General features: G+C 34.5%; 1 protein-coding gene across 1 annotated transcript in view; it reads left to right on the plus strand.

Moving 5' to 3' along the window:
• The window catches only part of LOC149553428 (transmembrane protein C9orf5 protein), a 29,174-nt gene extending 19,114 nt beyond the window's left edge, over positions 1-10,060 (plus strand). Inside the window, exon 2 of the mRNA XM_089788875.1 lies at positions 9,476-10,060. Coding sequence (XP_089645001.1) covers positions 9,476-9,574 — 99 coding nt within the window. The 3' untranslated portion in view covers positions 9,575-10,060. The remainder of the gene's footprint in view (positions 1-9,475) is intronic.
• The last annotated feature ends 3,984 nt before the right edge of the window (positions 10,061-14,044 follow it).

The raw sequence follows: 14,044 nt of genomic DNA on the forward strand, positions 1-14,044 counted from the left end.
ATATCCAAGTTTCCATAATTTTTGAAAATGCCATGTCTTAAATTAGAGTTATTCAAGCCCCCATTACGATCATCAGTTTGAGCAGCACACAATTAACACTGAGTCACATGTATCAATAGTCAATGACACAATACTAATAGAAGTGCAACCGTTGTGCCTCACAGTCACCATGTAGTGGATGTCGATTATTTGTCATGTTGGATTATAGAAGAATTTTGAAATGCCATGTGTTCCTCTCTTGTGATGAGGGGTGACCACTGAATCTGGATAGCATTTCTCCATTCTGATCATTCTAGTCCACTTGTGCGTAAAGAGAGGTAGCTGAGGAAGTATTGTTTTCAATCGAATTTCTACATGCTAGAATTGCTGCTTGTAGATTGATGGAGTTTACTCAAGTATTTCATTGGCATGATCATCCCAATGCCTGTAATAGTTATGGCCCTTTATCATGAAGGCCATAAGCACTTGCATGAGATTGATTAAATTGCTAGTTACCATGCAAAGATGAGAAGTGGTATGGCCTATTTAAGAACATGTAATGAAGATGAGATGTCTCTACAAGCATTGCGGATTACAAGAACAAATTTTTAGTGCTCATAATGGGGCAAATTAAAATAGTTAAAAATGCTTCTTGTACTATTTGCAAGTGAAGCTGTTGTCAGAATTCTTGTAATTGACAAGTAAAGAAGAATAGGTGCAACAACCTGAACACGGTCAATATGCATCACTACAATAGAGATGGGGAGTATGTATAGATATTTAAGACTGTCGGCAATTAGAGAGATGATCTATCATGAAACTTTGAAGGCAAGTATGCAGGATAATGATTGCAGTTGCTTCAAATGCCATCATTACAATGATTACATTCTCCTGAGTGCACGGTTACTGGGAAATGGGGCTACTTGGAGACATCAAACTTTTTTTTTAATATAACTAATAATTTCCAGAAAATATAGTGACATACAACTTTAAAAACAATAGTGGTAAAGTTCATCATTAACTTTAAATACACAAATGTCAAATGTCATTGTGTCGAAGAGTCAAATAGTTTAAAACACACGCTGCATATCTCATATTAGGTCATATCTCGTTAACCTATGCATTCTAAGAGTACCTTTCATTCTCATGAGAGATGGGTTCTTGTGAACCACTACTCATGATATATTGGTCAATCTTTGACTTGAAAACTACATAGTTGAGTCTTGGTAGTGTTGGAGTAGTACTAGGATGGATGACCTCCTGGGAAGGCCCATGCTCCACTTCAATGAACATCTCCTTGATGCAATGAGTGCTGTGTATACCATTCATTCTTATGAGAGATAAGTTCTTCTGAACTCACAACTCATGATGTATAGGTTGATAAGTTTGACTCAAAGACTACTTTGTTGAATTCTGATAGCAATATCATAATTTAAAGTGCTGGGAAAAATATCTTCTATACACACACACACACACACACACAGGTGCACCCAAGAAAACAAATTGTCATACTGGTGTAAGACTGCAGTCATTGAAGAAATTTCGAACCTACATTCAACTAGTTGAGACAGTGCTAAACAAACAGGTAGAAATATAAAATCAACATGCCAAGAAGGACAAGGATATATGCTCTGACAATGGGTGCGATATCTACAAGGAGCACAAGACCATGGACAAGTCCAGGAAAGAGCCCCATTCCAGTGTACATATAAACCAGAAAACCAAAGACTTAAAATAAGCTTACAAAAGAAACTATTATTTTGAGCTGGGTCAAAGACAAGTGGCATAAAGCATATCCAAGTTTCCATAATTTTTGAAAACACCATGTCTTAAATTAGAGTTATTTCAGCCCCCATTACGACCATCAGTTTGAGCAGCACACAATTAACACTGAGTCACATGTATCAATAGTCAACGACACAATACTAATAGAAGTGCAACCGTTGTGCCTCACAGTCACCATGTCGTGGATTTTGATTATTTGTCACGTTGGATTATAGAAGAATTTTGAAATGCCATGTGTTCCTCTCTTGTGATGAGGGGTGACCACTGAATCTGGATAGCATTTATCCATTCTGATCATTCTAGTCCACTTGTGCATAAAGAGAGGTAGCTGAGGAAGTATTGTTTTCAATTGAATTTCTACACGCTATAATTGATGCTTGTAGATTGATGGAGTTTACTCAAGTATTTCATTGGCATGATCATCCCAATGCTTGTAATAGTTATGACCCATTATCATGAAGGCCATGAGCACTTGTATGAGATTGATTAAATTGCTAGTTACGATGCAAAGATGAGAAGTGGTATGGCCTATTTAAGAACACGTAATGAAGATGAGATGTCTCTACAAGCATTGTGGATTACAAGAACAAATTTTTAGTGCTCATAATGGGGCAAATTAAATCGTAAAAAATGCTTCTTGTACTATTTGCAAGTGAAGCTGGTGTCAAAAGTCTTGTAATTGACAAGTAAAGAAGAATAAGTACAACAACCTGAACACGGTCAATATGCATCACTACAATAGAGATGGGGAGTATATATAGATATTTAAGACTATAGGTAATTAGAAAGATGATCTATCATGAAACTTTGAAGGCAAGTATGCAAGATAATGATTGCAGTTGTTTCAAATGCCATCATTACAATGATTACATTCTCCTAAGTGCAAGGTTACTGGGAAATGGGGTTACTTGGAGACATCAAACTTTTTTTTTAAATATAACTAATAATTTCTAGAAAATATCATGACATACAACTTTAAAAACAATAGTGGTAAAGTTCAACATTAACTTTAAATACACAAATGTCTAATGTCATTGTGCCGAAAAGTCAAATAGTTCAAGACACACGTTGCATATCTCATATTAGGTCATCTATACATATTGAAATCCAAAGATATTGATAGTTTGATGATGATAGTGATACACAAACAAAAAACAAAAATTAGAAATCTATCATCTAATCGTCTATGTTTTGATCATCCATATCTAGGTCTTTTGTAATATCCGTTATTAAAACGCGCCCTCTACAAACACGATTGCAAGAGCTAGGGTTAGAAAACTATCTTATCAAGTAGGAAATCTCTTCTATCCTACTTGGATATAAGCCTTGCAACCATGAAATAGGTACGCATATTTGTATACAAGACTTTTAAATTGTTAATAGCTCATAAATAAATAAAAATATGCAGATCTATAATATACTTAGGTAAGAAAACATTTGTAGCATTTCAACTTTCATGGGCCATAACCATAGTGGGGTGAATAAGAATATATGATGAGGTGCCCTTTTTGTCACTGCCCTAGGAACCAATGGCCGATATGCTGTACCCCTTGGCCCCATAACTTTGGAATTGGCATACCTAGCAGAACCTTATGCCGTTCTCCTTCATCATTCTATCTTATTCCCTTCACAGGGTTAAGGTCCTTCAACTATCATATATCCTACCATATGAGTTAGGGGAAAGACTAGAATAGGGTGCTCTTAACTTGGCCCTAGGCCCAAGAGCGGAATCTCGTCCCTCTTCGCCTCATTCTGAGGTGGTATACCTAGTGAGGCCTCACCATTTCATCTTATTGCAATTGCTTCCCATCCATATAGACAATCCCTCACAAATAGTGTCTTTGTATGATGTAGCCCATGCACATTCCACTGCAGATCTTATCCCTTTGCCTTTATATGATGTAGGATGACCCATTCCACTGCAGGATTTATCTCTTGCCTTTGTATGATGTAGCAGGGCCTATTCCACCACAGGACTTACCTATCTTGCAAGGTATTAATATAATGCAATAAAAAATATAAATACACTATTCTACCCAAGTCACATAATCCATACATCCATATATCTGTGATATACCCATTCTAAAATAAGATTTAAAAATAGATTTAAAAGATAAATAAATAATAATATAGCATAATTTAAATTTTGTGAAGTCTAGAAAAGAGACAAAATTGATAGAATCTATTGTTTATGTGCTCAATGCCTATATTCATATGCTGCCGTAAAGCTGACAGAGGAGTACTGGAGAAATTTTTGGTGCCTTATCTACTTTTCTGTCTCAAGATAATTGCAAACTTTATACTATCTGCCTAATATTCTGAATAGCATTTCTGTACAGGCTGGACGAGATCAAATTGAATAGTTTCCATTGAAGATAAGAATACCAGCCACAAGTATTGTGGACCAAACTCATTTCTGGGCAATTCTAATAATCTGTCAATATGCTATGATATTGACATGAATATTTGACAGAGGCATCAAAATAATAAACATTTCAGTGAAGATTAATGTGTAATCTATAGTTCTTTACAAACATTATCGAAGAGTTGACCTAATGTTTGGCAAGTCAGAAAAGTATTATCACATTTGTCTCACAAGCTGAAGAACTAGGTACTTGAGAGCAATCTGGTTGCAAGTGATGCCTGTTTAGGGGTTTCCCCTGAATGTTCCCATCACCACTCTAGAGGATCTTTCTTTATATCATATAAAGCTTCTACTAAAGAAAAATCACCTTGCCTGTGAGGAAACATATAGTACTTGAAAGATGTGTAGTAATTACATTTTAAATGAAACTTTGTTTCTAGCACATGTCCACCTATCCTTCACAACAGTGCATCCTTAGATAGACCACACTCTTTTCCATGGTGCAATTTATTACTCTGTTCAAATTTTTCCTTTATCAGTTAGAGTTAAGTGAAGCTTTTCAAACCCAAGAGGCTTATACCTATCTAGTCCTTTATAAATAGCTTGCACCATCTTTCCATAGAAAGATGAGCAAGAAGCATTAAACATGATCCCATATAGAACGAATAGACGGAGTGAGCTATGAACGTGAACCAAGTCTTTGCTTTTTTTATACCCTAATCAGTTTCTTTAGTGAATAACTAAATTAATAAAATAATAAACTCTCGCATTTGTCTCACAAGATGAAGAACTTGGTACTTGAGAGCAATCTGGTTGCAAGTGATTGCCATTTAGGGGTTTCCCCGGAATGTTCCCATCACCACTCTAAAGGATCTTTCTTTATATCATATAAAACTTCTATTAAAGAAAAATCACTTTGCCCTTGAGGAAACATATAGTACTTGAAAGATTTACAGTAGTTACATTTTAAATGAAACTTTGTTTCTAGCATATGTCCACCTATCCTTCACAATAGTGCATCCTTATATAGACCACACTCTTTTTAATGGTGCAATTCGTTACTCTAATTGAATTTTTCCTTTATCAATTAGAGTTAAGCGAAGCTTTTCAAACCCAAGAAGTTTATACGTATCTGGTCCTTTATAAATAGCTTGCACAATCTTTCCATAGAAAGATGAGCAAGAAGCATTAAACAGGATCCCATATAGAATGAATAGACGGAGTGAGCTATGAACATGAACCAAGCCTTTGCTTATTTTGACCCTAATCAGTTTCTCTTTAGTGAATGACTAAAATCACAAGTTCTCAAATTTGTCTCACAAGATGAAGAACTAGGTACCTGAGAGCAATCTGGTTGCAAGTGATTGCAGTTTAGGGGTTTCCCTTGGATGTTCTCATCACCATTCTAAAGGATCTTTCTTTATATCATATAAAGCTTCTACTAAAGAAAAATCACCTTGACCGTGAGGAAACATATAGTACTTGAAAGATGTATAGTAATTACATTTTACATGAAACTTTGTTTCTAGCATATGTCCACCTATCCTTCACAATAGTGCATCCTTATATAGACCACACTCCTTTCAATGGTGCAATTTGTTACTCTAATCGATTTTATCCTCTATCAATTAGAGTTAAGCGAAGCTTTTCAAACCCAAGAAGTTTATACCTATCTGGTCCTTTATAAATAGCTTGCACCATCTTTCCATAGAAAGATGAGCAAGAAGCATTAAACAGGATCCCATTTGCATCAAAGAAGTGTGTAATTGTTGCAACAATTGCTTCTCGACCTTGGACACCAAATAGTCTTCCAATGGAGTTTGATCTACCAACATGTGGTCTCTTGTGAGAATGCTGTACTGCTACATCTCTAGAAGACAAATCTGCCTCCAACTCTCCAATCTAATTATTATTTGCAGCAGTTTCCTGTCATTGAAGCATGAGACAAGGCCATAATGTAAGCTTTCCCATCGGCCCTTTCTTGATCTGTCATAGCCTCAAGATGTTCTACATCATTTCAACAAGGATCAGCACCTTTACCAGGTTTGTGAAGGAAATGAGTCCTCGTCCTCATGAAGTACCTTGTCATGCCTTTGGACAAAGCATACATTTTATTGTGGCTGTTCCACCTGTGCCTTTTTGCCCTAGAATATGTTTACAATACTTCCACAAGACGTACAATGTTTGATTTCACCCACCTAATATTCTGCAGGAAAAAAATAAATATTACAAGGGGTACAAATGCTTGCTTCTATTTCCAGCTATAGTCTGCACAAAATGGATTTGGCTTGCAATCATGGCATTCGATGAAAACCATACACAGTTCACATGCATTGTGAATCCTTCCACCAAGAGGACACTAACACAGTTTCAAATGTAGTTCACATGCTTTGTGAATGCTTCCACATTTTGCTTACATGTTACCAGCACAGTTTGTAACTTTGTAGACACGAATGCAAATTGTGGGAACATTCACACAGTATGTGAACAGGTTAATTACATCAAAGATGATAAAATGATAATAAAATTTTAATTTCAACCATGAAAACCTTATTCAATGTGGTCTCATTGAATGCAGTGATTGCAGTGTTGCCAAAAGAAATTTAATAAAAATGAACATGATTTCAAACCCAGGGGCGTTCTGGGTTGATTTCCCTGTCTACTGGGCATGTTTCTTGCTTCTATAATAGGATCTAGGTTTCCAGTGTCAGCAAGACAAAGTAAAAATGAGTGTTTTCTTTTGTTCTTTTACCTTTTTAGTCCCCGGGGTTGGAGGAGACATGTGGGAGTCTGCAAAAAGAGCCATGGGAGACAGGAAAACTGCTGGTAATATGGTTGGGAAGTCTCCTGCTCAAATCCACATTTCAGGAGGCAGGCAAGGTTTTGGAGACATGTATCTAGGGGGTGGAGATGCATCTCCCAGTAATACCGCTTTAAGGGAATGTTTAGAGTTGGTTTACTCCCTCACACCAGTTGAATCGAGGAGATCATTGGATGAGCATTATGCCAATTTCTCCTTGTTAATACACTGTTAGAGGAAAATCCACCCAGTCATGTTCAATTAATTGCAATTAAAGGACATGCCTGTGGAATGTACATGTAGAAGCCACTGAGAGCTGCCATAATATATTAGAAGAATGGACACAAGTGCTACATAAATAAAAAATATGTAAACATCAAATGACTGAGCAACCAAGCACTGCAGTTTTTACACAGAACAGGTGCCTTGTGTATTTATGACCAATTGGTTAGCCTTACCTTCTCCAACCACTTTGAACACTGGCAATTTTAAATTTAAAAGAGTTTGTTGAAGATAATGGAGATTTGCCCATAGTTGTCAACCAGTAAGTGCGCCTGGAATATTAGCAATTTCAGCTGATGCATAATAACCAGTCCTGTAATTTTCAGGTTGACTGAAGTGGTATATCAGTTGTAACAGCAGCAGTTGCATCTATGAGGGCCTACACAGTTTCAAACTTTTAAGACAATAATTAGAAAATAGATGGCAGAACCATGAGAACTAGTTTATTCAGCATTCCTCTGATTTTCCAGGATGAAGAGATGCGTGGACGGCAAAAACTTAACTAAATTACCATAAATGATAATTTACACAAAATGTACAAAATAAAATAATAAACATAGAATTCAGAACATATTATATAACTGATATTTCATCAATGATTAATTATAACCAGAGTTGACTGGAAACTCCATTATAGGAACATGGACCATGTGCTCATTCCTATATTTAAAAATTATGGCGATCATATTTACATATAAAAATTAAAGTAGCTGTTTCCTACGATTTACTCATTTTTGCTTATCTGATTGGTGTCCCCATCCCTGTGTCTCTTGTGCAGTATGGCTGGAACAATTAAATAATGCCAATTGGGAAATCATAGATGTTATCATTCAAATACTGTAGTGGGTGAATATCAGGATCCATTGCAAATGGGCAAAAAGTTCCAAAGTACCAAGCAGAGTCTACAAATGACAAGATCCAACATGTTGAGATAGAAATAATGAGATGGCTAAACTTATTGCTGTCAGCAAGATCCGTCATAATTCCTGAATCTTTGATTGATGGCTTCTATATATGCTCTAAACAAATTGCCAAGTTTAATACAAATCCACCAACACAGTTGCCAGGCCTACCTGGATAGAGGATAAACTATCATGAAGTTGCCCCATAGCAATCAGTATCCTAGGAACAAGATGAAAAAAAGTGCAGTACACTGATCTTGATAGATATATCACAGAAATATAGAGGATTTCAGTTCAGGCATATGGAACAGTTTAGCCTAAATTTTGACACCACTGTATCTTATGATTTCACTTTATTAGATACATGCCCCACAGTACAAGTGAAAGATCAATTGTCATAGTTCACATTGTTAAAAGTTAAAACCAACAGTTAATGGATTGCTGACAGCTCACTGTCGAGCGTAGAAAATCAAAAGAATAGATGAGCAGCACTGACTCGGCATCTGGACACAGGCTCCTGCAGGGAGTGTCAGGATGTCACAGGGATGTTAGGGACATTCCCAGGAGATATTGCCCATGGTGAGGTGTGTCCCCACAATCTGTAGAAAAAAAGGGAGATGAAACAATTTTCTGTCTGCACCTGTATCCAGGTACCCATAATAGCATAAACCCACCGGGATGTGTGTAACACTGTTTATACTAAGTAGTATTCCTGGCGGCAGAGACATTAAAAGCATAGGATAAAAAATTGTCAAGATGTTAGACTTCGCCATCTAGAAAACTGCAGCTCATCTGCTTCTTCAGAGTCGTTTTTAAACTTTTGATGGATAAGGTTAATTATTGTGGACATCATAAAGATCTTTGGCACTTACGAACTAGACACATCTGTACATAATAATAAATATAGATTACAATCATGAATTGCCTTTATAATAAGAACTGAACTGCCTAGATACTTAGTTTGCTACTGCTGTGTAGTACATTCTCTTCTAAAACAGTTTTGAAATACAGCCACTTAGGATTTTGGTGTATCGTCTTTTTCTCCCTGTAAATGTTCAAATCCGAGTGCACATGTTTGATATCTTATTCATTTTGTGGAAACTAAAAAATTATATAGCCAGAGTGGGGCTCCAAGGGAAATTGTTAGTTGATGTAAGACAGGAGTGCTTCATTATTTTTATGTTAATTGGTGATATATATCTATTATTATTTGCTGGCTTCTTGATATTATGTCATTTGTTATTCATCATGATCAATTGTGATTGCATTTTGACTTGAAAGATTCTGGAAGCCTTTGACCATATTTTAGGCTTCATTTTGGTTGTATATATTTTAATTCGTCTTCTGTTTTTCCATATGCAGGGTGCAATAATGGGTCCATTGATCCTTACATTCATAATGGCATTGAAAAATTTGTATAGTGAATTTGTGCTTTCTGCGGCGAAGGAGATGAACAACTAGTCATGTCAGAAAAAATCATTCATTCTGTATTATTTTATTTATTCTTTAATTAATATTGTAAGCATAAATACCCAGCAATGCCGTGTACTTGAAATTAGTCTAGTTCAGATTTCATCCATGATAATCGTATCTCTGTTGTCTGAGCACCTTTATTGTTTGCGCCTCGCAACTGATTTTGGTCATTATAGCTTCTTGGCTATAATATTATTTAAGTTCTTGTGAGTGGTCTAGTAGAGTTTGAATGGATTCAGTACATATTTTAGGTGTAGGTCAGATCATTCAATGGCCCTCCTTTTATTAACAACTTTTTTTAAAAATAAGAGAATTCAATAGATCAAGTTTCGCATGGTCTGAAAAAACTAGAATGTTTTTTTTCCTCTGGTCAGCTAGTAGGGCATGCTCTTGCATGGAAGAAATGCCGGTCAACATTCTAGAATTTGTATTTTTAGTTCTTTGGTTTTGTTATATGAACAATTATTTTGGAAAGGGTTTGACTAGTCTAATTTTTGGACTAACAGCTTTTAGTTGGCCGACAGTTCGAAGCAGGTGATTTGTGTCATCTGGTGGTACCTAGTTGTCTTCAAAGAGTGCTTAGATTGGTACTCCTGCTACTCATCTTTTGTATTATATCAAATTGTTCTGAAATTTGGAATGCGACCCTGATTACACAAGAAACATTAGTCGGAAGCTAGTAAGATTGTATTGCGTGCCTAAACTCAGCTTTTACTTTTTCGTACATATCTGTACTAGTATTAGCCATACTTGTATATCAGTATTGGTTGGGTTTGTGGAGGATCAATGTTGCATTTGCACTCTTCAACATCTAGGGATTTGATTGATGCTATGGTCTATCTAGTAATATTATAACAAGGTTAGATTTATGGTGGCTCAAGCTACCAAAGGTTGATCATTTGTTTACCCTGAAAGTGTAACTATGATTTTACAATAAATATTGTGTATAGATTCATAAGTGTAACTTAATGTTTTGCTGCGTCACGTGTATAGGGCAATACAATATTTCCTATGGTAAGCATATGGTTTTAAATAATGGTTAAATATTTTGGGTGCATATATCCATCCATCTTCTTTTATTAAAAAAGAGGGAAGAAAACTTAGTATTATGATATAGAAAAGGTAGGGTATTGAACAATACAAAATTGTTGTAGTACTATGCATTGCCTTGCATCCTTAAGAATATTTATCTGTTTCCATATCAATTTGGTTACTTTTTGGCTTGCATATCATTCCGACTGATGACAATAAAACATTGAAGTAATTGATTTTTCCCAATCGATAATAGATTTTTTTCTCAAATGTTTTAGATCACATTCTGCAGTCCTAAACTTTCTATCTTTTTCTCAATGAGCTTTCGATCATCCTGATGGACTGAAACATTTTGTAAAAAAAATATTACACAATTGAAATCGAAACAATAATAGATGTAAAAACTATCATATTATTTTTCAATAGTTTTCTCAAAAGTACTATGAGAAGTGCCTTGTATGAGAAGCCCTTGAAGCGGGATGTAGTGAGATAAAGACATTCACCATCATAATGGGTTTTCATTTTTGGCATTTAAATTAATCAAATTTGTAACAGGTTCGAGTATAGGGGCATCAATTTGTCTAAAGCATTGACTTGACCTAATCCTCCATTACAGCAGTGGAGTGTCGACCTTAAGAGAGAAAAAGGAGCAGGATTCCTTACTTATAATGGGAAAGATTCGAATAAGTAGGGACCAGGGAATAAAATTTAGTAACACCAAGCAGCATGTTATGGGAAAACATAAAAGTTGTAGCATTCAGAGAACATTGTTTGCCCTTCAAAATAACTAAAGGTACGTTGAGCTTACATATCGTGGCATTCGGAATGTTGGTGAAAAGTAAAGCAGGAAAGCCCAAGGAACTTGTGGAAGTAAGGCAGCAAAATCTTTGAAATGAATGGTAGTTGGGACCCTGGTCGGCTTTATATATAGAAGTCTTCGCTTCTTTTGCAAAGTAACCCAACAGAATTCGGTCTTTATCACAGCTGTTGAGAGAAAAGGTAATATTGGTATTCTCGTATTTGAAATTAAAACCTTTTGAATACTAATAATAAAATATAAATTTATAATATGATTTTTAAATTTTTTTTAAAAATCATTCTAACTTATTATTATTATTTAACTTGTAATACATATGTTTTTATAATGTTATTTAAAAAATAAAACATATGAATTTAGGAAACTTGTTCAATAAATTTGACATTTGCAGATATATTATTAATCTATATTATTAACATAGAATATAATATTTCTATACTATTTATTTTATATTTATATTAGTTTCAAATTATTTTAAAACTAGTGGTTGCAAGGGTTTGTGAGTCTATTTTAAAATTATTTGTTATTTGTTGAAAATTAATTATTATTATATGTTAAGTTTGAGTAGACTTGAACTAAGGACTTGTCTCGATTAATTTTTAATGTAAGTAAAATAAAATTTAATTATTTATATTTAATTTATCATGTATGAATTAAATGATAATCTAAAAAGTATTGGCATAACAATTCTATTTTGAAAAATTAATAGGAAAATAACATAAAAATAAAATAGTAAAGATAAAGATAAGAGGGAAAAAAAAATTGAAATAATTAAAAAAGTAAAAATTTAAATAATTTAAAAGGTTATTATGAAATCATAGACTAATTTTTTTAAAAACAAATGATCAGACTTATATATAAGATTAAAATGATCATCTAAAAAAATCTTCATATAAAAAATTTATTATGAAAAATTAATAGGAAAATAACATGAAAATAAAAATTGAATCAATTTAAAAAACTAAAATCAAATTTTGATTTTCTAAAAGAAAGCATGGATTAACTTGTTATATGGGAAATCCTATGCTAAATTTTTAAAGAAAATAACTCAAGCGCATGGTGGGTAAAGAAGATTTTTTAATAAGAGGGTTGATAATTTTTAGAGGAATAAAAAATTTGCAAAATATTAAATAATGCATATAAACTTAGAAATTTGATTAGTTATTTTTTGTTTTTTTATTTGTTTTCATCTTTTGGCAATAATTTTGTATTTTATTAATCTTAAATAATGATATTACATTTCATATCCTCGTATGTATTTTCTTGAGGTTCATTTTTCCATTTACATACAACAAGCTACCATAAGTCGATCCCCAAAACTCAAAAGCAATAAACTTGCTTACATCAATTACCAGACCCACAATTATTACATCCCAAGCAAAGAACATCATAGAACACCACCTAAGAAGCCCCATTCCCCATACAAGAGCACACTTGTAGGAGAAACATCATTGAATTAGAACTAGAACCATCACCATTACTACTCAAGACATCAAAAAACACTATCTAACTTGCCCTTTATTAGTACTCGAGATTGGTTCTTCATAAAACAAGATATTTTTCAACTAAATTTTCATTTTCCCCAATACAAAAAACATGTAGAGTAGAATGGAGAACCCAAAAAGTACAAGCCATTCTTACAATTTCTATTGCAAGCATTTCACAAAACTAGGACTGGATTCTACTTTAATAAACCAAAAACCCAAGCAAGCATCCACACTTACCTTTTTGCTTTAAGGGCCCTCAACAAGAAGTCGTACCACCCAAGAAGCTCCATTCCCCATTCAAGAGCACACTTGTAGGAGAAACATCATTGGATTAGAATCAGACCCATCACGATTACAACTCGAGACATAAAAAAACATTATCCAACTTGCCCTTTCTCAGTACGCGAGATTTGTTCTTCACAAAACAAGATATTTTTTTAACTAAAATTTTATTTTCCCCAATACAAAAACCATGTAGAGTAGAATGGAGAACCCAAAAAGTATAGCCCATTCTTACAATTTCTATTGCAGGCATTTCACAAAATTGAGATTGGGTTCTACTTTAATAAAGCAAAAACCCAAGCAAGCATCCACACTTACCTTTTTGCTTTAAGGGCCTTTGACAAGAAGCTGCAAATTTTGTTGCCCATTACTAATTAATCTTCCATTTAGGCCACTCATGCTCCTACCTTCAGATTTTTTTGGACCCTGTTGAGCATACTTAACACCGTATCAGCTTCATCATCCAGGCCCCAATTTACCAATTCTTTCATTTTGTTAATGTCCACATCATGAATATGTGCCATAACACTTGATTTAAGCAAATACCACCTGACTCTAGCTTGTTTAAACCTCTTATGGTGTTGTTGCTCAAGAAATCTCCACACAAAAGGTGTTAGCATTGTCCCTTCTACTTTTTCAATGCATGTATCATCGTCCCTAAGCCACACACACCCACCTTTGGAGTGGAAAAATGCAGTATTTCCTCCATACTAATCTTTGATTGCACTGGAACCAACCTTTCCATGAAATTTTGTACTTTGGTTTGCATTCTCCCAACTGTAAACCCCACGTCATGATCATTGAATAGATATTTATGTTTGTCTTGTACCGGTTTTTCAC

This window comes from Cupressus sempervirens, chromosome 6, assembly GCF_028749045.1.
Source record: "Cupressus sempervirens isolate cs-2001-9-10 chromosome 6, ASM2874904v1, whole genome shotgun sequence".
NCBI lineage: Eukaryota > Viridiplantae > Streptophyta > Pinopsida > Cupressales > Cupressaceae > Cupressus > Cupressus sempervirens.